General features: G+C 43.7%; 1 protein-coding gene across 5 annotated transcripts in view; it reads right to left on the minus strand.

Annotated features, from left to right (window-relative positions):
- The window catches only part of LOC135919590 (uncharacterized), a 109,183-nt gene that overhangs the window by 55,172 nt on the left and 28,386 nt on the right, over positions 1-25,625 (minus strand). For all 5 annotated transcript variants that reach the window (XR_011507849.1, XR_011507850.1, XR_010570010.2 and 2 more), the window contains one exon: positions 13,810-13,917. Coding sequence is in view for 2 of the 5 variants with exons in the window: in XM_070523111.1 (XP_070379212.1) it covers positions 13,834-13,917 (84 nt within the window). In the remaining 3 variants the exon portion in view is untranslated. The remainder of the gene's footprint in view (positions 1-13,809; positions 13,918-25,625) is intronic.

Consider the following 25,625-nt stretch of genomic DNA (forward strand, 5'->3'; position numbering starts at 1 on the left):
TCATTATTTCCTTGAATTACGGCTCGCGGCTAGGCTGGCAGATGCCCGCAACCATATACACGTGATATAGGTTAGATAAGGTGGGAAATAAAATAATGTGAAAGCGCGTCCATCATGAAACTCTGCAATAACCCTTAAACCCATAAGCAAGATGACTGTCGCCCGTTACCTCGTCTGTTTTCCCCTAATTGTATAGCACTTTTCGTGCAAAATTGGCAACTCGAAACAAAAATCGCAAGGAGTTGAGAAATTAAGCGATCTACTAAGGGAGAGAGCCAAAGCAACAACCAAACTGCAACGAAAGTCGAATAATAAAAAAAACCGTTTATGAGAATATTTATGGATCAACATCTTTTTACTTAAAAAGGAAGTAGAGAAAACGCTGCCGGAAGTAGAGAACAATTACTTGCTTTGAATGACGCTTCTACAGTTATCGGTCGAACCGCCTCACATAGCCAATTCTCTGCTGTGCTTATGTGGGTGTTTATCTAACCTTTCGCGGTGAGTGCAGTACATCTAGAATCGCAGAGTCCTGCGCTCTACGCGGTTGTGTGGGACTGGCGGCCGCACAGCGTTACGCAATTCGCGGAGCTGTCAAAACTGATCAACAAGGCGAAAATAACTGATATTCGAAACTATAACATGACTGAAGAAGCCGTAAGAAATGAACGCAGCCTGAAAAGAAACCTGGCTTGGGACAAACCATGATGTATACACTAAAAGATAATATCATCAGCAATCTTGAAGATATAGTAAAAGCAGCGGAAAATATCTAAGCTGACCTGTACAGTACTAAGAGGAGTCACGATACCTCACTTAGAAACAGTAATGAACAGGATACAGAAACTCTCCTATAACTAGCGATGAGGTCAGAAGGGCCCTGCAAGAAATGAAACGATGAAGAGCGGGAGGAGAAGGTGGAATAACAGTCCATTTATTCAAAGATGCTGGATAATGCCAGATAATGCCAAGATTCCAAGATAATGCTTGGAAAACTGGCGGCTCTTTATACGAAGTGTCTATCGAGTGCAAGGGTCCCAGAAAACTGGAAGAATGCAGACATTATACTAATCCACAAAAAAGGAGACGTTAAAGAAGTGAAAAATTATAGGACTAATAGCTTGCTCCCAGTATTATATGAAATATTTACCAAAATAATTTCCAATAGAATAAGGGCAACACTGGATTTTGTCAACCAAGGGAACAGGCTGGCTTTAGGACAATTAATCACAGTGAACCCTGATTCACAAGGAAATTCACAGAAAAATAAAGATAGGTTGGATCGCATACGGCAGACATTGCCAGCTCCTGACTGGAAGCTTACCATTATTATTGAAAAGTAAGGATTGCACTCAGTACCTTACATGTCATAACTCAGGTTATCGCGAAATCCGCAGAGTACAATAAGCCTCTCTACGTGGCTTATATAGTTTACGAAAAGGCATTTGATTCAGTAGAGATACCAGCAGTCATAGAGTAATAAAGGAGTACAGAGTAGGTAAATAGCTTGCAAAATATTGCTACACATGTGTGGTATTTGTTTGAACGAGGCGCGTGGACGCCATCACTCCAGAAAAGAGGAGGAAGAACGAACTGGGCTCGCGCTGTGAATCAAACCGGTCAGCGCTGCAACCGTTGTTGTAAATATAATCTGTAAATAGTTTCTCGTCTTACTGACTCGTCCTTCGCGTAAGAATATCTACAGAGGTTCTACAGCTACCTTAATTCTACTCAAGAAAAGCAGGGAGATACCTATAGAGAAAGGGGTCAGACAGGGAGACACAATTTCTCAACTGCGTGCTTGGAAGAAGTATTCAAGCTATGAACTGGGAAGGCTTAGGAGTAAAGATCTACGGCAAATATCTCAGCAACCTTCGGTTTGCCGATGACATTGTTCTATTCAACAACAATGCAGACGAGTTACAACAAATGATTGGAGATCTTAACTGAGAAAGTTAAGATCTCCAAGAGTGGGGTTGAATATCAATATGCAGAATGCAAAGATAATGATAAATAGTCGGGCAAAGGAACAAGACATCAGGATCTCCAGTCGGCCACTAGAGACTGTGAAGGAGTTCGTTTACCTAGGACAATTAATCACAGTGAACCCTGATTCACAAGGAAATTCACAGAAAAATAAAGATAAGTTGGATCGCATACGGCAGACATTGCCAGCTCCTGACTGGAAGCTTACCATTATTATTGAAAAGTAAGGATTGCACTCAGTGCATTTTGCCAGTGCTGACATATGGGGCAGAGACTTGAGAGCAAGTTATTAAGGACCGCGCAAAGAGCGATCGAATGAAGATTGCTAGGCATAATGTTAAGAGAGAGAAAGAGAGCGGTTTGGATCAGAACTCGAATTTCCTAATTTCATCGCTCTTAATGACAGAAAACATATCTAGTTTTCTGTCAATTAATCACAGTGAACCCTGATCATGAGAAGGAAATTCACAGAAAAATAAAGATAGGTTGGATCGCATACGGCAGACATTGCCAGCTCCTGACTGGAAGCTTACCATTATTATTGAAAAGTAAGGATTGCACTCAGTGCATTTTGCCAGTGCTGACATATGGGGCAGCACTGGCAATGCACTGAAAATTATATGGGGCAGAGACTTGAGAGCAAGTTAAGGACCGCGCAAAGAGCGATCGAATGAAGATTGCTAGGCATAACGTTAAGAGAGAGAAAGAGAGCGGTTTGGATCAGAGAGCGAACGGGTATAGACGATATTCCAACTGACATCAAGAGGAAAAAATGTAGCTGGGCAGGTCATGTAATGCGCCGGTTAGATAACCGTTGGACCATTAGGGTTACAGAATGGGTACTAAGAGAAGGGAAGCACAGTAGAAGACGGCAGAAAACTAGATATGGTGCGATGAAATTAGGAAATTCGAGTTCTGTAGTGGACATAAAACAGGATGATTATGATCATTGTGATGATGATGATTGTGATGACGATAATGAAGATAATATTGATGAAGATAATGATGATGACAATGATGATGATAATAATGATGACAATAATAATAATAATAATAATAATAATAATAATAATAATAATAATAATAATAATACTAATAATAATAATAATAATAATAATAATAATGGTCGTGATGATGATGAAAATGGTCATAATGATGATGATAATGGTGATAATGATGATGATAATGATGATCGTGATGATGATGATGATAATGATGATGATAATTGTAATCGTGATGGTGATGATGATGAGCGTGATGATGATGATGATAATGGTGATCATGATGATAATGGTGATGATGATGATAGTGGTGATCGCAATGATGATAATAGTGATAATGGTGATAATGATGATTATGGTGGTGATAATGATGATGATAAAGGTGATAATGACGATGATAATGGTGATAATGACGATGATAATGGTGATCGTGATGATGATAGTGATGATAATGATGATGATAGCATCAGTATCATCACCTAATGATGATAATGATGATGATAATGGTGATCGTGATGATGGTGATCGTGAGGATGATAATGGTCATAATGATGATGATAATGGTGATAATGATGATGATAATGGTAATAGTGATGATGGTGATAATTATGATCGTGATGATGGTGATGATGATGATGGAGATAGTGATGATGACGATGATAATTGTAATCGTGATGGTGATGGTGATGAGCGTGATGATGATGATGATAATAATAATGGTGATCATGATGATGATATTGGTGATCGTGATGATGATAATGGTGGTAATGATGATGATAATGGTGGTAATGATGATGATAATGGCGATAATGATGATAGTGGTGATCGTGATGATGATAATGGTGGTAATGATGATGATAATTCGATAATGATGATGATAATGGTGATAATGATGATGATAATGGTGATAATGATGATGATAATGGTGATCGTGATGATGATCATGGTGATAATGATGATGATAATGCTGATAATGATGATGATAGTGGTGATCGTGATGATGATAGTGGTGATCGTGATGATGATAATGGTGGTCGTGATGATGATAATGGTGATAATGATGATGATAGTGGTGATCGTGATGATGATAATTTTGTAAATGATGATGATAGCGGTGCTTATGACGATGATAATGGTGATCGTGATGATGATAATAATGATGATGATAATGGTGATAATGCTGATGATAGTGGTGATCGTGATGATGATAATGGTGATAATGATGATGATAATGTCGGTAATGATGATGATAATGGTGATAATGATGATGATAATGGTGATCGTGATGATGATAATGGTGATAATGATGATGATACTGTCGATAATGATGATGATAATGGTGATGATGATGATAGTGGTGATCGTGATGATGATAATGGTGGTAATGGTGATGATAATGGCGATAATGATGATAGTGGTGATCGTGATGATGATAATGGTGGTAATGATGATGATAATGTCGATAATGATGATGATAATGGTGATAATGATGATGATAGTGGTGATCGTGATGATAATGGTGGTAATGATGATGATAATGGTGATAATGATGATGATAATGTCGATAATGATGATGATAATGGTGATAATGATGATGATAATGGTGATCGTGATGATGATAATGATGATGATGATGGTGATAATGATGATGATAGTGGTGATCGTGATGATGATAATAGTGGTTATAAATATGATGATAATGGTGATCGTGATGATGATAATGGTGATCGTGATAATGATAATGGTGATAATGATGATGATAATGCTGATAATGATGATGATGGTGGTGATCGTGATGATGATAGTGGTGATCGTGATGATGATAATGGTGATAATGATGATGATAATGATGATAATGATGATGATAGTGGTGATAATGATTATGATAATGGTGATCGTGATGATAATGATAATGATAATGGTGATCATGGCAATGATGATAATGATGATGATAATGGTGATCGTGATGATGATGATCGCGATGATGATGATGATGATGATGATGATGATGATGATGATGATGATGATGATGATGATGATGGAGGACCCCCGCGAAAGAACGTCCTGGGTATGTGCCTGTCCTACCTATCTTAAGAAAACAAATGAAGGGGAAAAACACAAAGAATTCCAGTAACCAAAATTTCTTAGCCTCTATTAGGATCCTTGTTTTTGTAGCCTCCATTGTTTGTCGTTTCCCTACTTCCACCAATCTTCCAATCGCCTCTAGTAATCTCTATTGCGGACATATTTACTTTCCCCTTGCTCTCGCTGAATCCAAGGGCTGTCCGCATGCTTTACACGCATCTGTGCATATGTTCTGCGAGCCCATATCCGAAAAACTAAAAGCAGCAATCGAATCAGGTGTGGTCGCAGGTCGTCGAAGTTACGAGTTCGCCCTTTCGGTCTGGGATGTGCATTGATGGTTATGGCGAAGGTAGGCCAAGTGGTGAACCAGAGGAGGCGTTGTAATTTGCTAACGAAATGCGTAAGTGATGTGTAAATCGTCTGCGGCTCCCGACGACGAATCGACAAGCATAGCTGCTGAGTTCGGCCAATACTGACGGTGAAGTATTCTCAGATCGAATTAAATGTTATAGAAAGGAGAGAGACTTGCGTGGCGGAGGTGTACTTATCCTTGTGGATTTTAGAATTTCTTAGATGGCACCGATGAATGTGAGGCTGTATTGTATAGACTGACGCTTAATAATAAGAAAGTTTTAACTTTCTTATTATTCTACCACCCACCTGATTCATCCGTCGGTGTGCTTATGCAGTTGGCAGTGACAGTTGACTCAGTTGAAACAGACTTCATGGTAGTTGGATGAGATGTCAATCTGCCTAATATTGATTGGAGTCATCAACCACACTTTCACTCTTTTTCGGGTCGGCGCAGTCAAAAACTGATTAACTTTGTTGAATTTTTTGCGTTACGTCAAACGGTTTCGGAACCGACACGTGGGAACAATATCTTAAATATGGTGTAATGGACGATGTTGTTATTAGCAATAATGGTATAGAGTCTCTGCTGCAGAATCTCAAAATTGCTAAGGCTGGGTGTCCTGATGACTTGCCAAACAAGACACGCACGGTAAGAAGTTGAGCACCAATAAACCTGAATTCGTCAAGGTCTATTCAAATGCTACCTGGAATAAGCGATCATAATGCTGTGCTTTGTGAAATGAAAGGTGAAGCATTGGAACATCCAACAAACGAGTATATAACTACGAAAAAGCAAATGTAAGCGAGATAAGTAAAGTGTTGAACGAGTACCGGACGGTACCGACTATGGACTATGAATTATGGCACTGGTTGAACATCTTGAAGGGGCAGCGCAAAAAGACGATAACAGAAGGCAGGAACACACAGGACAGCGCCGACAGCGTCTCTGCGTCAATTATCGTCATTTAAGGAACTGAGGCAGCGCTTTGTTCCGGCATGGACATTAACGAAAAGAAAAAGCAAAAGACTTCTTTTCGTTTTGCGTGTTAGACTGCGTAACTCCCTTGGTTTACTCGGGAGTTACGCAGTCTAACACGCAAACGGCAACTAGCTTACAGTTATAAAGGAAAGCCGACACGTGATCATTGGTTGAAGGTGCATGAAACTAACGAAAAAATGAAAGTTGCAGTGGTACCTGCAAAGCATTCATTTGGAATTTCAATAGAGTAGAAATTAAAGGATAACCCGAAGGAATTCTGGATTTGTGTACTAGTATGCACATATTGACGCACATTCATCGTTTAATCCTCGTCAGCATGGTTTTCGAAGGGGCCTATCGTGTACAACGCAGTTGACTGAATTTGTGCACGACTTGGCAGGAGCACATGGACAGGCGTCTTAGCGTGGACTGTGTGTTCTTGGATTTCAAAAAGGCATTTGATACAATTCAGCCTCAAGTGATATCATGGGTAAAAGAACGTTTACGTCAGCAGTTTGTGGTGGTGAATGGTACTCAGTCTCAGAAGGTGCAAGTTGCGTCCGGTGTTCCGCAAGGCTCCATGTTGGGGCCGCTATAGTTCTTGCTATTGTGCTATGGTTCGTGAACGACATTAGTGACGTTCACGAACACGTCACTCACGTGTTCTCGCTTCGAAACTCGCCGAGTTTCGAAGCGAGAACGTGAAGCTATAGGACAAGTCGACGAAATGCTGCGCAACGACATCATCCAGCCGTAGAAAAGCCCGTGGGCATCTCCTCTTGAAGAAAAAGGATCCGTCCTCACCTTGCGTCGAAGGATCGACATTTGGGCGAGTTGGTACTGGTTGAAGGGGCAGCGCAAAAAGACGATAACAGAAGGCAGGAACACACACGACAGTATAGACGACAGTATACTGTCGTGTGTGTCTCTGCTGCAGAATCTGAAAATTGCTAAGGCTGGGTGTCCTGATGACTTTCATTTCACAAAGCACAGCATTATGATCACTTATTCCAGGTAGCACTTGAATAGACCTTGACGAATTCAGGTTTATTGGTGCTCAACACGACGCTCTGAAACACTAAATACTCGTTGATGGATGTGAGAGAGAAGACCGCCTCCATCAGAGGGCACGGCACATGGCCTGCAGAAAACATGCCTAAGCTGGTATTACTTTTTTGTCCTGGATTATGGAAGCGACGACTACGAGCGACACAAACTGGCTACCTATCAACGGAACTTATCTGGATACTGCAAGCAATGTGTGGGAGGATCGGCTGTCATCAGCGGTGACGTCACCTCTGGTTCGACTACAAGAGGAGCAGCACATCCAGGAAGCCTTCAGAGGGCACGGCACATGGCCTGCAGAAAACATGCCTAAGCTGGCTATGCAGGTTCGTTTCCACTCCAATGCTGCATGTTACCGAAGTGACAAGCGATTTTTGTTGGTATTGCCGTGCCCTCACAACTGTATTGCTAGTGTCATTGATTGTTGGTCTGCAGTGCTGATGCTTTTGATGTCAGGTGACGTTGAGGAAGACCCCGGTCCAAAGACAGCTGAGATGTTGGAGGAAATCTTGCAAAATCAGGCTACATTTGAATCTAAGATAGATGCTATAAAGAAGGAGGTATCCTATTTAAATACTAAAACTGACAAATTGACCGGCTATCTTAAGGTTATTGAGGTGAGCGTATTACTAGCCTGGAAACTATTGTTTGGCAACAAGAACAGAAATTAATTGACAACTTACCTTATCGTTTTCGGCCTACCTGAAACTTCTGGTGAAACCGAATCAGACTTGAGGGGAGCCGTTGTTAAAAGTAAAATCTGTTCGTAGTAAAATTGGGCGTCATAGTGAAATTCACCGGCTGGGTAAGGAAAAAACCAAATAGTTCAAGACCAGTGATTATGAATTTTTATAATCACTGGTCATTGCATCAGCAATGATTCCTTCGCGTAATCATTGCATCAGCAATGATTACGCGAAGGATTGTTAATATTAATTAACCGAGACATATTACGGAAAAGCCTGTTATCGCTGACAGGTTCAATCGATATCAGTGTCAGTGTTCTGTACGGACCAGGATGACAACGAAGAATATAAATCGGCTCCTACATTGCCACTTCAAGGAGATAATATTAATTAATTAATAATATTATTAATATTAATATTAATAAATAAATAAATAAATAAATAAATAAATAAATAATAATAATAATAATAATAATAATAATAATAATAATAATAATAATAATAATAAGATATTAGTATTATTATTAATATTAATAATATTAATATTCTCGGTTAATTATTATTAATTAATTAACCGAGACATATTACGGAAAAGCCTGATATCGCTGACAGGCTCAATCGATATATGACGATATCATATAATGATCAGCTGCTCCTTCTGGACTCGAAAAAGTCATGTGGGCCTGACGGTATACCGAATGAATTTCTGCGACGATTCGCGGAGTGGTTGTCGTATTACCTAGTTTCAGAAGTCTTTAAAATGCCACTCGCTACCTCAGGATTGGCGTAGAGCAATTGTGGTCCCAATTTTCAAGGGCGGCAATTGTTGAACAATTATAGGCCTGTGTCTCTCACATCGGTGTGTTGTAAAATATTTGAGCATATAGTGGCAAAATACATCAGACAATTTCTGAAACAAAATGACTTATTATGTCCGTTTCAGCATGGATTCCGCAGTGGCCTTTCAACTGTAACGCAGTTGATCGAAATGATTAATGATTTCTGTGTTGCTATAGATGCCTGTGTACAAGTCGACGTTATGTGCATAGATTTTGCGAAGGCAAAATCAAAGCATATAAGTTTACAAAGTTTCACATCGTAAACTGCTCTTCAAGCTTCGCAATCTTATGGTACGTTCACACTGAGGAATCCGGCGTCTACAGCGAATGGAATTCTCCTGCCGCCGAAAATCGCGTAGTTCACACTGCATGCGCACCGCGCCGCCGGAAAGACATACAGCGCCATCTGCCCCATAAAATGCTAACCTCCAATCAAGCGCGGGATGTCCCGGATGTTCGCGCGGCTCGAAATTGCGCAGCAGTTGTCTCCGCTCGCGTCGAGTTCGTGTGTTTAGTTGCGCGTCTCCACCATTGCTTGGAAAGACAATGATGAACCCCGAGCAAGAAGAGGCAGTACTGCTCGGCCTGTTGGCAAGCACCTTTCTGGCGATGCATGACGCGCAGAAGCATTCGCCGAAGAGACGGCGGCAGCGGCGTTGGTGGGTTCGCCCACCAATCTCGCGACCGATGTTGTGCCACAAGTCGTCCTTCTGCACGTTGTCTTTGTGCTTCAAGTGGCGCTTATCGTAGAGGACTGGGTGGTTGCGCACCAGTTCGATCAGCATTTTGGATGTGGATGTCGCGGCGGACTTTGATGACTGCGACGACTGCGGCATGACGTGAGACTCGGCCGCCATCTTTGGAAGTTCTGTTTCGCGCTCCCCGATTGGTCAGCGCCGCGCGGCGGCGAGGCAATCCGGCGGCAGCTGCCGCAAAAATCGGTACGGGAGCGATCGGCGCGGAAGGGGCTATTCCGGCGGATCTCGCCGCCGCCGAACTGGGTTCCGCCGAACTGGGCGCCGCTCCAGACGCCGAATGTCTCAGTGTGAACGGGGCATTAGTGCGGATGTTCTCGAATGGATATGAGCGTATTTAACTGATCGCCAACAAGCAGTCAGAGTGGAAGATACCATTTCAGGAAATCGTGAGGTGTATTCGGGCGTGCCGCAGGGTTGATGATGCGGCACGCCCGCATACATTGATGATATCTCAGCGGTTGTCCAATCACCTGTAAAAATTAAGCTTTTCGCAGCCTAATTGCTTTTTTGCTGCCTAATTTATTGTCCGGTAACATGCAGGGAAGATCAATTTAAACTCAACCAGTGCCTTCAAAACTTAAGCTCATGGTGTCAAAAGTATAGAAAGTATAGAAATAGGAAAGAAAACCACTTACACACACATAACAAAAAGAAAGGAAGTGATCTCGTTCACATATATTGCTGATAATATACTGGTTGTATGTAGCTTCAAATGATGGGTGCTGCGTGGAGCCCCCATCAAAAGGTTTTAAAAGAAACTAGAACGAATTCTAAGAATGTCAGTTCGCTTTATCTGCTTTAAATATCGACGACGTGACTCGGTAACTGAAATGGTAAAAATATGTAACTTGGAACCACTGGAATCAAGAAGGCGATTGAAATTGCTTTTTCAAATACTACACGAAGATGTGAAAATAAACAAGGATGATTATCTGACGCTCTTTCACAAAAGGTTACCACGCAGTACATTCGTGCAACCAATTCATGCTCGAACAGACTTATTCCGCTTTTCTTTCTTTCCTGACGCTATTAAAATGTGGAATGAATTACCGAATGATGTGGTACAAAAAAATGCTATGAGTGATTTTAAGGTTGGCCTTGATAAGTATTTCGCTCACACTGTATAGCACAGTATGTTATTTCTTGCATGTGTGTTTTTTTTTCTACAAATGTTCTCCTACAAATGATCTCCAATGTTTGTTCTATGTTCTATGTACAATGCAATTACTGACCCTCCCTGTAATGACCCTCAAGTGAGGGTTAACAGTATGACTAAATAAATAAATAAATAAATAAATATAAATAAATCACGCCAAACGGCCTCTACGAGTTCAAGATCATTCCATTCAGACTGTGCTCGGCGTCAGACAGACAGACGCTTGTCGTCTCATGACGAAGCGTCTGTCATGCCTTTTAATGTACCGTCGTAAAATATATACAGCCAGAATGGTCACATGACTTGTGTGAGAACTGGAAATGAAAGCACAGCGCTTATCTCAGCGCGTGTCTGTGGCACAGGCACGTACAGTGCGTGTGCCACAGACACGCACTGTGTGGCTGACGCCCCGTTTATCTTCCCCGTTTTACAAGCACTGTGTGCCAAGAAAGGAAAGCATTCTACAAACAGTCAAGTCTTTTCGGCGCTCGTACGACGCGCCCATATCGCGTAGAATACAGAATACAGAATTAGCATCCTGTTTAGAAAAGACCTTCGCTTCCTGGAAGCTTCCCATAACTTTCTCTACCCTTGGTAAAGAGAGATGACGCTGACAAATTGGTTCAGGTCAGTTAATTCGACGCATATCCTAACTACTCCAGACGGCTTCATTACGGGTACAATAGGAGCGCACCATTCTGTCGCTTCTTCAACCTTTTGTACCATTCTTTCTCGTTCTAGCCTATCCAGCTCTTGCTTGATTTTTTCCTTCATGGGAATAGAAATCCAGCTAGGCGTATGGTGTTGCATTCGGAACGAGACGTATGGGATGCTCTCCAGACATGGAACCCGTGCCTTGGAATATCGTTAGCAGTTTCTAAGTCATCTAGGAAGGGAACGATTCCTAGGGCTTTTATCAAAGCCCTAGGAATCCTGGTAGTCCCCAGAAGGGTGTGCGCAAGTTGTGCATGACGTAAATGGTCTGCTTCGAACAGTTGTCTTTCCAGCGCCAAACTTTCCGATCGTACGAAGTGCATTGTTCAGTCCTTTAAGATAATCTGCATTGGCCAGAGAACGCGGAATCAAAGGAAAAATTTCCCCGACGACTGTGGCTTCGGCTTCCGTATCTTCCGTTTCATGTGGAGCTCATGGTCGATTATCAGTACCGTGGTTCAGATGGTGTGTTCGCCGATTGCTCGACCGTGCCAAGAAATTTATCAGGTTTGGCAATGTCGTCAAGATTCCCATTTGCTTGCCTCTTTTTTCGGCATGCCTTTTCGAAGTGGCCCAACTTTCGGCAAAACCCGCATCTTTCTTGTTTCGCTGGACAACTGCTTCTCGGATGAAATGGTCAGGCGCAGGAACTGCGGAACTTTTCTCGGTAAGCTGGCTTGCTTATCGAGAACGCGTGTAAACTTTCCTTTCTTTCCAGGGGTTTTCTCGGGCTTTACTGCGGCGACGCAAGCTTCTGGGATAGCGCCCTCATGCCCCTTTAGCTCGGCTTGCTGTCTCTTCACTGTTTCGCTTGTACGCGCTTTTACCAAAGCACCGAGATTAGGATCCGAGAGATCCCTCGGTCCCTTATTGCTGTTGACGCCGCCTAGGAACAGACGCTTATCGTAAGCTAAGCGGCACTTTTCCGGCTTCAGAGTGAGCCCTGATGGCCTCTAGTACTGTCGCAAGCCACCTAAGGTATATATTTCACAACGATACGACGAGCGTCTGTCTGTCTGACATGGTGTCAGAAGTGGCTATGTAGCTGACTACGATGTAGCGCTGCAACAACACACGCCAACAAGCGAACGAGCGCCTGCTTCCACAGGGGCAAATCCTCCCAGTGAAAAAAAGAAAAAGAAAGGAAGGAGCGCCTGCTCCTTCATTTCTTGGAACTCGCATGCATCTGTCTTTTAAGCTCGGTTGCAAACTGGTCTACTGTTTCTCCCAGTTGTTGGCGGCGTAGACACTCTCGTAGACTGTGTTCTTGGTATGGAAGAAATAGCCTTTAAATTTTCGCTTCACGATTCAAAGACGAAGAAATACAGGCATTTCTTCGTCTTTGACGTTTAGCGACCGAAGAATCTCCCGTGACTTTCTGCCCATTGTATAGAGAAGAGTCCTTACTTGTACTTCGTCTGGTTTCTCATGTAGTCCGGAAGCGAATCTGTAGTCGTCGAACTCGGCGGGGCAGTCCGCAGCGTTCTGGATGTCGAAGGGCCTAGGAGGCTTCCATGCTGAAGCGTTGTTTGACGATTTTCACAGGGAGGATTTGCCCCTGTGGAAGCAGGCGCTCGTTCGCTTGTTGGCGTGTGTTGTTGCAGCGCTACATCGTAGTCAGCTACATAGCCACTTCTGACACCATGTCAGACAGACAGACGCTCGTCGTATCGTTGTGAAATATATACCTTAGGTGGCTTGCGACAGTACTAGAGGCCATCAGGGCTCACTCTGAAGCCGGAAAAGTGCCGCTTAGCTTACGATAAGCGTCTGTTCCTAGGCGGCGTCAACAGCAAATCTGGAGTCCACCTGACCCGCAGAAGACAGCTGCCATCGCAATGTTCCAGACCCCTATCGACAAGAAAGCAGTACGTATATTCCTTTATCTGCGTGCCTACATTCGCTTTGTCAAGGACTTTTCACGCATCGCTGAGCCGCTGACACATCTAACCAAATGTGACGTCGAGTTCAAATGGGAAACGCCGCAAGCCGACGCAAGAACTCGAACGACGCATGCAGTCGCTGTCGGCACTTGCGCACTTCGAAGAGTACGCCGTTACAGAAATGCACACGGACGCCAGGCCCAGGCCCAGGCCTCGGTGCCATCCCAGTCGGGTGAAAAGACGGACTTTAACGGGTGATAGCTTATGCTAGCCGGTCGCTGTCAAAAGCGAAAGGCTACTCACAAAGAACTGGACTGGACTGTTCCCTCAACGCTGCGTCCAGAAGTACTGCACCGACTGCACGTCTTGCATGACGATCCGACAGCTGGGCACCTCGGATTCTCCCGGACGCTGTCGAGGATAAAAAGATATTGCTGCATTGGCCTACTATCGCAGGAAATGAAGTATCTGGCTGTGATGCAATAGGGGTTCATGTGCGAATAATGCAAAAGTGGTTTTGCATTACTTTTGCTCATGTTCTGGCGATTTTGCAAATAAAGATCAGTTGAAGTCAGCGCCTGTGTTGTGTTCTTCCTTCAGTCCTCGTCTTTCGTGCTGTGCAAACATGTCGATATTGAACTGTATTGCCATATAACAAATTCATAGCTCTTCATGCTTTACAGTACTGAATGAACTTATTTGCTAGCAAACTTACTCATATCCTTGACAAAGTGAATTATGACGCATTTACTTACTGAAAAGGGAGCTAGTGAATGTAGTGATAAGAAGGAAAGGCTTGTTTGTGTTGGTAGTATTTATGGCTTTGGGGTGTTTCTTTTTCTTAAGAGGGGATGCAGCATGAGGAACCTCAGTACAGTTTGAACATACCAGGAATAGTAAAAAATTCACCGACACTGAACGACCGATAAAACAAGATGTAGACGCTTGGGTAAAGGGCAGGGTATGTCTGTGCGCGGGCAGAGCAGGTCAGGGGAAGTTTCCGTGCGCGGTGGTGTCACTGGCTCGTATGACATGGACGTGAGTGGTCGGCAGTTAGTGCAATTTCGCAGTTTGAACAACTTTTAAGGGTCAAGTTCACGTGCAAACGGGGAAATTGAGCTTTAGAGAAGCTATTAGCCCTGTATCAAGTGTCTGTTGATAATTAACAAAAAAACCTGCAGTTATGACTGGTTTGCACGGTCTAAGAAAGGTTAGGAGAGGTTAGAGGACTACGGGTGCACTGGAAGACTGTCGACAAAACGATAAAATGCCAAAGCGGAACAACTGATTCGCTGTGATCTAAGAATGACAATCGAGGAGTTAAAGCAAGAAGTGGGTATTTCACACAGATCAATTCACGACATTTTACGCAATAAGTTGAGGATGAGACGCATCACTGCAGTTTGTTTTGAGGCAGCTGAACACGGATCAGATGAAATGTCGCATGGCAATGGCTAGCGAGCTGTTTGAGGCGAGTTCGCAGGACCCAACATTGTTCCAACAGATCGTCATTGAGGATGTGTCTTGGACGTTCCCCTACGGTCCTGGGACGAAACGGCAGTCATAGAAGTGCCACACCAGCGTCTCCCGGATTCAAAGTGGAAGTGATGTTCATTGCATTGTTTGACAATGGCGGTTTGGTGCACCATGAGTTCATACCGCCTTGACAGTCTGCTACTGGTCATTTTTACGTGCAAGTTTTGCAGAGGGTGTGCGATGCGGTTCGAAGGACGCAGCGAGACAAGTGGCATCATGATAACCTGCCAAGGTTGTTGTGCAATAATTCCTCGCTGACAATAACATTCCGACGGTACTACAATCACCAATCTCCGGATCTCGCTTCAAGTGGCTTCCACTTGAGCTTGTAACATTGTCATGCTGAAACATTATTCTGGGAACATTATGACTGTCCCGTGTTTGAAACTTCTTTTGAAAAAACTAGGGAGGTTGTCATTTCAGTCACTTGCTATAAATGCACGCAGAAGAAAGTCGTGGATTCTACAACTGCAAAGCAACCCCAATGTGAACAGGTACCTTGTAGCACTAGCTTTGTCTGATGATCATTGTTGTGCGTTGAGGATGCTTCTGCACAAGTAGCCAACCTCATCGTCAAATATGCTAGTGCCCACATGATGCTCTTCCATTTGAAGCATTTACTTCTCACTAACTCAGTTCTCAGTTCGCTAAAAACTTCTCTCACTGCACTACCAATTCCAGCACAACATTCTGTACCAGTTTGTTAGGTTTCACAATTTAAACCTACCAAAGCATTTTGTTGGTTAGTAATCACTTTATTATCCCATTTTAATCTAGGCGTTTCATGTGATAATTTTAAGTGTGAAATTGGCAGCTTATTTCAATGACACATTTTGTACGAATGGATGCATACTTGTGCATCAACATGTACATACTGCATTTTAGACAGCGTGTATCTAGCTAGTTTTACTACAGCATTGTCACTGCCTTCTTCCTTTCGCTTTGTTCCCCTCACCACGAGAAGACTGAGCAATCTAGAGACATGTTTTGGCTAACCTCTCCTTCTTTGCCTCTATAAAACATCCCTGAAACATCCTATACCATGAAATTGTTTTGCATCAACAATTGATGCATTATTGCATTATTCTGCATTATTGAGCACATCATGTGATCATCATCATGATCAGGCACCGTCACCTCCACTTATAAAAGTTTTTCGTGACGATGTCATTCAACATGCCAAGCAAACTTAATTGAAACTGCCTCGACCAGGCAGATTTAAAAATGTACAATTTTAGCAATTTTCTTATTTCCGTGCATTATTGCATTTTGCATTTTACCCAGGACATTTCTCACGATGTTTTTCACGGCCATTTGGAGTGCAGCAATATACCATTCAGCTGTGTGCAGAATTGTGTACACAAAAACACCGCATCAACAACAAAGCACTGATGAAAATATTCATAGCCAAACAGTAATCAAAAATACGTGGCGCACGGCTCCGGGCGCAGGAGCGGCTGTCGCGCCGCACCGCAGTGCTGTTATCTCCGTAGGGCGCCTGCTTCTAGGGTGCACCGAGCGACGCCAATTTTGGGCCTCACTCTCGTGCTGCCAACTCACGCTCTTGATAAATTTCAAGTGCGGCGTTCGGCTGCTTCGCACTTGACAGTCAGTTGCAGAGAGGGTTCGTCAGTGCACGCTTGCCTTCCTCCCCGCACCAGCTCGCATTCGGCCGTTCGGCTAAGCGCACGGAACGTATGCCCGGCAGTGGTCGATTTGGTTTCACCTTCCACGTTTACGTGCGCCTTTACGTGCAATGGTCGTGTAAGTGGCACGACTTCCGTGAGATGGGCCACTCTATCAAGGTGAGGCATGCGAGAGTCCCGCACTTGCAGCGTGGCTTCTGCAAGAGGTAGTTACTTAGCGGGTACCCGTCAATGAAATATTTATTAACAACGGCCATGGTAATACAGGTTCAGTAACATTACACATTTTCATGTCACCCGTTAGATTTGCGCATAACCTGCGGTAAGTGCTAAGTACACGTTCACTGTATACTGTCGAAGTGCGTGCACTTGAACGCGAATGCTACGAAACGTAAATAAATTGAAATTCCGTCTGCACCATTGGGCTTAATATGACTAGTTATCGCACTACGTACCTGCACATATTCTACTTAGTACGAGGTCGAGGAGATTTACCGACCGCGGAGGCCGCATTTTGATGGGGGCAAACTGCAAAAAAAAAAACGTGTGCCGTGCAAAATTTCCGGAATTCCCCTCTGCGTCATGCCTCATTATCAGATCGTGGTTTTGCATGTAAAACTACCCAGTAGAATCATTTTCTCAAATATCCTAAGGGTTTCTCCGCTAACTTACGTTTATCTATACCCAACGCGGTGGCCATAGTGTTGCGTTGCTAAGCACGAGGTCATGGTTTCAAATCCCGGCCGCGGTATTAGAGTTGGCGGTCGTAGCTGTAGGGAGGACCTGGACTTAGGCGAGAAGGATTTATTTAAAGTTTTTACATTTTAAGTCTAGCGTGGCTTCCCAAATGGAGCATGCAAAATGAAGTATACATCCGAGCACACAGCTCACGAGTACATTGACGAGCACAGAGCACGACGGCGAGCACACTCTAGCAGCCGACAACAGCTGCTTACAAACACGCCATTGGTCCCTAGTTCCCTAGGTGAGAGAACCGTTCGACCAGTCATCGACCAGTTGTCCATTATCTTGAGTCTTGAAAGGCGCGTCGGTTCCCCGAGCTGACCCCCGCAGCGCGGCTGCCGGTTGCCCATTGTCTTGCGCCTCTAAATTCCAGAGCTGCTACGAGTGTCAGCAGATTGTGACGTATCGTGGGGCCCCCGTACCGCAAAGCCCCCTTTTGTTAGGGAAAGCTGTTCTTGCTGCAGGGAGACCATGACGACCCGGCAACTCAACCAACAATGCGTTGGGTGCCAAACGTGGCCCGCCCTACTGTCGTCACCGACTCTCCGAACGAGGCGCATGGTGGATTAGCGCTGTCGTCCTCGCTGTTTCTCCGAAGGGCGCCAGCACCGCGGGTCGATCGAAGCACGTGCAGCGGGCTGAAATAGCTTTGCAGAGCAGTACCCCTGCAGGCCAATCCTAACAGCGGAGGCCGGATTTCATCATCATCATCAGCCTGGTTTCGCCCACTACAGGGCAAAGGCCTCTCCCATACTTCTCCAACTACCCCGGTCATGTAGTAATTGTGGCCATGTTGTCTCTGCAAACTTCTTAATCTCATCCGCCCACGTAACTTTCTGCCGCCCTCTGCTACGCTTCCCTTCCCTTGGAATCCATTCTGTACCTCTTAAAGAGGTACAGAATCATGCCTCCTCATTACGTGTCCTGCCCATGCCCATTTCTTTTTCTTGATTTCATTCATTTTCATTCAGAATTTATTTAAGACAACGAAAAGGTTGTCCAGGGTGACGTGGCAAAAGGCATACTTTGCCTGACGAGGCCACGCCACCCGGATGACAGGCGGCACCACAGGCTACAAAAATCAAGAAAGAGCATTACATAATAGAAACACACATTCAATATTTTTTTACACAATGCATAAGACATCCTTACAAAAACACAGGCTTTCGGCGGAAAAACAAAACAGCATACTTCAAAGCACAATTCGACCATAGCAGTATTTACAAAACACACATAGGTATACGTTCAGTTTTCACCTTTAAGGTTCATTTATGAGCATTGCTTTAATTAACATTTTGTATTTACGTATAGAGGGAGTGCTGCGTACAGTATCCAGAATAATAGGGTATTGATTAATTAAGTCAGGAATTTGCCATCCTAACCTCTGAAAACCGTAATTAGTGCGTACACGAGGTGTTTCCATACATTGTTTCCTAAATTCGTATGTGCTAAGTTTAGTGTGATAGGTGGTTTCGAAGGTTATTTTGTCTAGTTTGTACTGGCGTAATATTTCCAGACATAATTTGTATGTGTGCAGTTTACTTATTTCTAGTATCCCATAAGACCTAAACAAGGGCCAGCAGCTGCGCAATAACTGTATTTTCCCAATAGCTCGTAACGCCCGCTTTTGAATTGCAAAGAGGGAATCTCGATTTGTTTGTGTCGTCGTTAACCATACAAGGGAACAGTAGCTTAAACGGGAATGTATTAATGAATAGTATATTTGCCGCTTTATGGACGCCGGGAGATATCTCAATTTGTTTAAAATGCCTACCGCCCGACAAAGATCACTTCGAAGCTGATCAACATGCGAATTCCAAGAGAGATTTTCTTGAAACAGAACACCTAGAAAACGAATTTGCGAGCACTGTTTCAGCTGAGTGTTTTCAAAGTTTAAGTTTAGGTTGTCAGGAGCTTTTACACCTTTTGCTCTGAAGAGAATGTATTTGGTCTTACTAGCATTTAATTGCATCTTGTTTAGTTTTAACCATGTACTCAAGCCGGTCAACCAATAGTTAGCCTTTCTTTCGAGCGCGTAGGGGTCAATACCTGAGAAAAAGACATTAGTGTCATCAGCGTACAACACTAGGTTTTCGCTGCCTGGTATATTCACAATATCATTCAGGTATAAAATAAAGAGTACAGGTCCGAGAATAGATCCCTGAGGCACACCATATTTTATTGTTTTTACGTGTGAGGCTGCAGCATTTATGACAGTAAATTGCTCTCTTGACGTTAAATAGCTCTCAATTAAAGTCAACGACACGCCACGGAATCCGTAAAGTGGAAGCTTTCTTATTAGAACATCGTGCTGAACACAGTCGAATGCCTTTCTGAAGTCGAGGAAAATTCCCAGGGTGTGTGCCTTTTCTTCAATGTTGTTTAGAATTTTTTCCTTTATCCCGAGGAGTGCGGTTTCGGCTGATCTATCTTTCCTAAAGCCAAATTGCTCATCGGCTATAATATTTTGCGCGGTGAGAAAACGGACGAATCTTTTGTTTATAACCTGTTCGGCTACCTTTGCAAATACTGGTAGTACTGATATAGGCCTATAATTTGTTAGTTCGTTCGCTGGGCCACCCTTGTGCACAACAGTCACTTTGGCCAGTTTCATTTTCTGCGGAAAAACGCCTGTAGATAAAATAATGTTGCAAATGTGAGAGAGCGGACAACTGATTATTTCACCTACAGCCTTTAGAGGTTTCGGTTTAATTTCATCTGCTCCTGGAGCACAGCCATTTTTAGGGTCAGAATAATATCTAGCAACTAAGATATCATTAACTCGCGTTTGTTCCCTCAACCTATCTGCTCTTTTCGTATCCCTTAACGTTACACCTTCTTAGGTATTCCCACCAAGGGATTTCGGTACGTAGATGACGTGGTTAGCTCGTTGCGTCGTCCTCAATTTAAGTGGAACCCTTTTCGTAAGCCTCCAAATGTCTGCCCCGTACGTGAGTACTGGTAAGACACAGCTGTTATAAACTATTCTCTTGAGGGATAATGGTAACCTGCTGTTCATGATCTGAGAATGCCTGCCAAACGCATCCCAGCCCATTCTTATTCTTCTGATTATTTCATTCTCATGATCCGGATCCGCAGTCACTACCTGTCCTTACCACTTCCAGTGCCTCACTACCTGTCATAAACTGCTGTTCTCTCCCGAGACTGTTAAACATTACTTTAGTTTTCTGCAGATAAATTTTTAGACCCACCCTCCGGCTTTGCCTCTCCAGGTCAGTGGGCATGCATTGCAGTTGGTCCCTTGAGGCAATATCATCAGCGAATCGCAAGTTACTAAGATATTCTCCATTAACTCTTATCCCCAATTCTTCCCAATCCAGGTCTCGGAATACCTCCTGCACACACGCTGTGAGATCGGTGAGATGGTATCTCCCTGTCTGACGCCTTTCTTTATTGGAATTTTTTTGCTTTCTTTATGGAGGACTACGGTGGCTGTGGAACCGCTATAGATATCTTTCAGTATGTGTAGAGGTATTGTAGAGGTACGTGTGTGTAGTATTGAGGTGTAGACGAGCCGTATGTAAATACGGCTCGTCTACACCCTGATTCCGCAATGCCTCCATGACTGCTGAGGTTTCGACTGAATCATACGCTTTCTCGTAATCAATGAAAGATATATATATATATATATATATATATATATATATATTTCACACATTTTTCTATCACCTGATTACATTTCGATGAGGGCGAAATACAAAAACGCCCATGTCCCGTGCATTGGGGGAAGGGTAAAGATCCGGTGGTGGTAAAATTAATCCGGAGTCCTCCACTACGGTGTGCCTCAATCAAATCATGGTTTTGGCACGTAAAACCTCAGAATTCAATTCATTTTCCTATGCCATGTCCAGTCGTAACCCTGACAAATGCAGGTGCTGTCTTTTGAAGAAGTGTCAAAGCGACCCCTCTTGGCGCCAGGGCGCCCTAGCTCCAGACGATACGGTCAGTGACCGTTCGTTGGCAGCAAGATTTAAGCAGCATATCACCAGATTTGCACATTCCCACCAAGGGATTTCGGTACGTAGATGACGTGGTTAGATTCTATGAGAAAGGCTCTACGCCATTAAAGGCGTGAAAATCAGCCGAGGTTTTAAAATCGACACTCGGCTCAACTGTAATCAGGTAATGTAATCAGGTGATAGAAAAATCTCGGCTCAACTGACTTTCTCATCACCCCGAAAGCGCTAAACTTGCACGTAATAGATCAGAAGGCACCACACTGCTCCATCACGGCCGTGTGCTTCCGTCGAGCGGCCGAGGCTCAATTCCGGCAGAAGACCAAATCCACTTCCAAGCAAACATTTCCTCAGCCTCTGAGCGAAAGCTTGTGTGCAGCACCCGTTTTATCCTAATGCTCGGAAAGACGAGCTGGTTCTTCACTTGTGCTTGCAAATAGAGACACCACAGCAGCAGGGGCGTAGCCAGGGGGGGGGGGGGGCCTATGGGGCTTCAGCCCCCCCCCCCCCGAAATTTTTTCGTGGTGTCCATGCACCGCTGACCAAAGCGACCCCCGGCGCGGGAAATCACTCCGGATTTTGTATAGAATGTCTTTTTGACGCTCGAAAAGACATTTAACCGTAAAGATTGCGAACTCGGGCTGGATTTCGTGGCAATCCGGCACACAATCGTGGCAAACCGGCAGTCACATAACGCCAAGCAGTCCCATCCGAGCACAAAGTTTCAATGGCGGTTTGACTGTGAGCGGACTCGCCGCGGCATCTCACTGAGGCCACGGAATCTATGGAGCGCATGGATATCAATTGCGAAACTTTATGGGTATAAATCTAATAATCTCTTGATGTGAAACGTGCACTGACATTTCCAAAGTTGTGCTTTAAATTTTCAATTGCGGAACTTTGTGGGTTTAATGCTGTTTTAAACATTTGACGCCAAAGGTCCATTGACTTTTCTAAAGTCTTACATCGGAACATACAACGAGACAAGACAAATCAACACACTAGCAGACGAGTTGACAAAGCACGCAGCGAGGTCCAATGAGACGATGCGCTGGGGTGGTTCATTTGTGCCGTCATGTCACATAAAAAAATATCAACATTTTTTTTAACCTACGCCAGAACATCCATGTCAAGACACTAAAGCCAGCCAAAGTACCTACGTTCTTATTTATTTTTTCTACTTTGACTTTTATTCGCCGAGGACACATTGAGCCCCTTCAATTTTTTTTTTGTTCTCGCTACCCTACCCGCGGGATGCCAGAGCGAGCCAGAGCGCATATGTTTTTCTCGCATGGCCCCGACAACCGCGCGGTGCACTTCGGTGGGCGTTCGGTTTGCTCTGGCCGAGTGGATTTTCACCTGACAGAGTTTTGGAAGCTTTCTGGCTAGCAGACGAGAAAAAAAAAAACACACAATGGTCGCTTGCCGCCATCACTGTGGGGACTCGAAGGATTGCACCGCGTTCCTTGAGCGGAACCTTTCCGCAAAGACTTGTTTCGCCGGTGTAGGATACTGAGCAGTATGCGTATGGTTCTCAGTGGGCCAAGCGTCTCATGTTTTCTTCGGTAATAATTCCGTAGCCCCATTAGGTGCCCGATGTACGCATTCGATTCTGGCCAACATAGTTTCCTATGCGTTCTTTTTTTCATTTAGGTGCCTCCACCCCACAGAAAAAAAATACATTGTTGCGGCGCAGCGAATTGTCGCATGGTGAAAGTTCGATTTTGATACTTCTTTTGCGGAAAGTAATGGGCGACGGGGCGCTTCAGTTTCCGGATACGTTTATTATATTATTGCGAAAGGCAATATATATATATATATATATATATATATATATATATATATTATGGGCACTCCAGGCGCATTCCTGCCGTCGCCGTCGCCCTCATGTTTCGTATAAAGTCCAAGGGTGATAAAATCGTGACCACGCGCTGCATGCTGTATGTGCGAGTGAAAGCGTAGGAGTGGAGGTGAAATGGTTGAGCCGACGATGGTGGCTCAGTCTTGTGTGCGCAAAGGAGAAAAGCGGGGAGCAAGCGCGCCACCTTCCGTCGCGCGCAATACATCGGGGGGATTGGATGGAATGGGGGCGGAATCTAGGATTCTGTGAATCTATGATTGTGCCACGTTTATTTGCCTCGTTTGACGCATTACATACAGTTACTTTTTCTTACATACATAGACTCATTGGAGACTTATACGTATACTTAAATATCTTGTTGCGAGTGAACTTTGTTTCCAGTGACACTTTCTTGTCCTTTATCAAGCCGTATTTTCGCATTTGTATATCCCATTGTATCTGCATTTCTAATGTACGAGGGCGAGTCAAATGAAAGTGCGCCTACCCTAACCGCGCAATAATGGTTCGGTTCATTATCTGCAAGGCATGCGCGTAGGAGAACGGCATGTCTCATTTACAAAAGTAACACGCAGGTGTGAAGATATCTGTTCTTTAATGCTCTCATACACTGGGTTGAATATGGTTGCGTCACATAATGGACACTTCAAAAGTTGAACAGCTCGGTGTCGCGAAGTTTTTGACAGCTAAAGGTGTTTCCAAAACAGAAATTAATCGCCGTATGGCTGCCGTTTACGTTGAACGCGACATTTCATTGACCACTTTGAAGCGTTGGAGCAAACGGTTTAAAGGACGTTGTAAAGACATTCCAAGACCGGGCCAAAACCATCGTGCAATCACCCCCCACACAATTTCAAAGGTTCATGAGCTGATGAAACAAGAACGGAGGATAAGCATCGATGAACTGTCAGACCGTCTGAACATCAGTCACGGTTCGGTTCACGCCATAATTCATGAGCTTCTCGGTTATCGGCTCTTTGGTGCGCAATGGATCCCCATGATTTTGATCCATCGCGAGAAGACGGAGAAGTTTCGCGCTGCCTTGACTCATCTGATCGGGTATCACAATGATTATGACGACTTCTTGTTTGCATTTGTGATCGGGGACGAACCTTGGTGCCACTACTACGAGCCTGAAACACGACGGCAAAGCTTACAGTGGAAACATTCGAATTTACCACGCCCAAAGAACGCAAAGGCCATCATTTCCGCCGGAAAGGTGTTGTTGACTTTTTTTTTCGGTCATCAGGGTCCATTACTTATAGAATTTGCTAAATCTTGAGAGGCTATATCAATTGTTTCCGATATTGTGAAACGCCAGAACGGCAGTGTGTCGCAATCAAGAACGAACAACATGGAAAATTGACGAATGGGGTCATCTTGTTCCACGACAATGCCTGTCCCCACGTCGCTTATGTGGTTAATACAAAACTGGCAAAGTTCAAGTGGGAAACGCTGCAGCATTCGCCATACAGCTCAGACCTGTCACCTTGCGACTTCTACATTTTGGGGCAACCGAAAAAAGAGCTCAAGGTAACCAGATACAGACTTTTTGAAGCAGCAACCCAATGAGTTTTATAAGACGGGAATCACGCGACTCGTTAGTCAATGGGACCAATGTATAGATTCTCATGAAGACTACTTTTAAATAAAGTACCCCGTTGTTGGCTCACATTCATTTGACTTGCCCTCGTATATCTTGCAGAATTCCTGCTTTTTATACGTGCCCTCTGTTGCGACTATGATTTCGGTGCAATTACTCACGATACACGACCGGTGACAGCTGCTCCTGCGTAATAAATTAAAACAAATTACAGCGTCATTGAGATTTTTCACTGGCCATTGCATATATACAAGAATGTGAGCACGGTTCTTAAATGACAAAGTTTCGTTAACCTATTTGTCCTCAACTTGTTCAGTTCATTGCCTTTTAATTTTTCATATCAGTGGCATGGACTGCTTTCCTTGTTTCGAACTGATATAGTTCTAAAGTTCGTGTGATATTTTCTTTACTTAAATAGACAAAAATATGGAAGCATTGATATCAGTTATTATGGGCAAAATTTTTGGCACATACGAGTATATTCTTTTATGAAAATATGTATTTTATTGTTTTGACTGTGCGTAGCGTTCAAGAATTCGTTTGCAGCATCTTTGGCAATGACAATGCGGTTATTATTCATGAATTTGACCCCTTGACAAATTGTTTAAGAGGAAGCTTTAGCTCGGGCCCAATCCGACGCGGTCTATTCAAATACTTGTAAAACGCAGAAGCGCTTTTCTTAGATAATCCTGCTAATCGCTTTTGTTGAAATTCGTTGCATTTGAGAAAGAAAGTTAAATCCTAGTTCTGTTGGA

The sequence above is a fragment of the Dermacentor albipictus genome, chromosome 8 (assembly GCF_038994185.2).
Source record: "Dermacentor albipictus isolate Rhodes 1998 colony chromosome 8, USDA_Dalb.pri_finalv2, whole genome shotgun sequence".
NCBI classification, from domain to species: Eukaryota; Metazoa; Arthropoda; class Arachnida; order Ixodida; family Ixodidae; genus Dermacentor; species Dermacentor albipictus.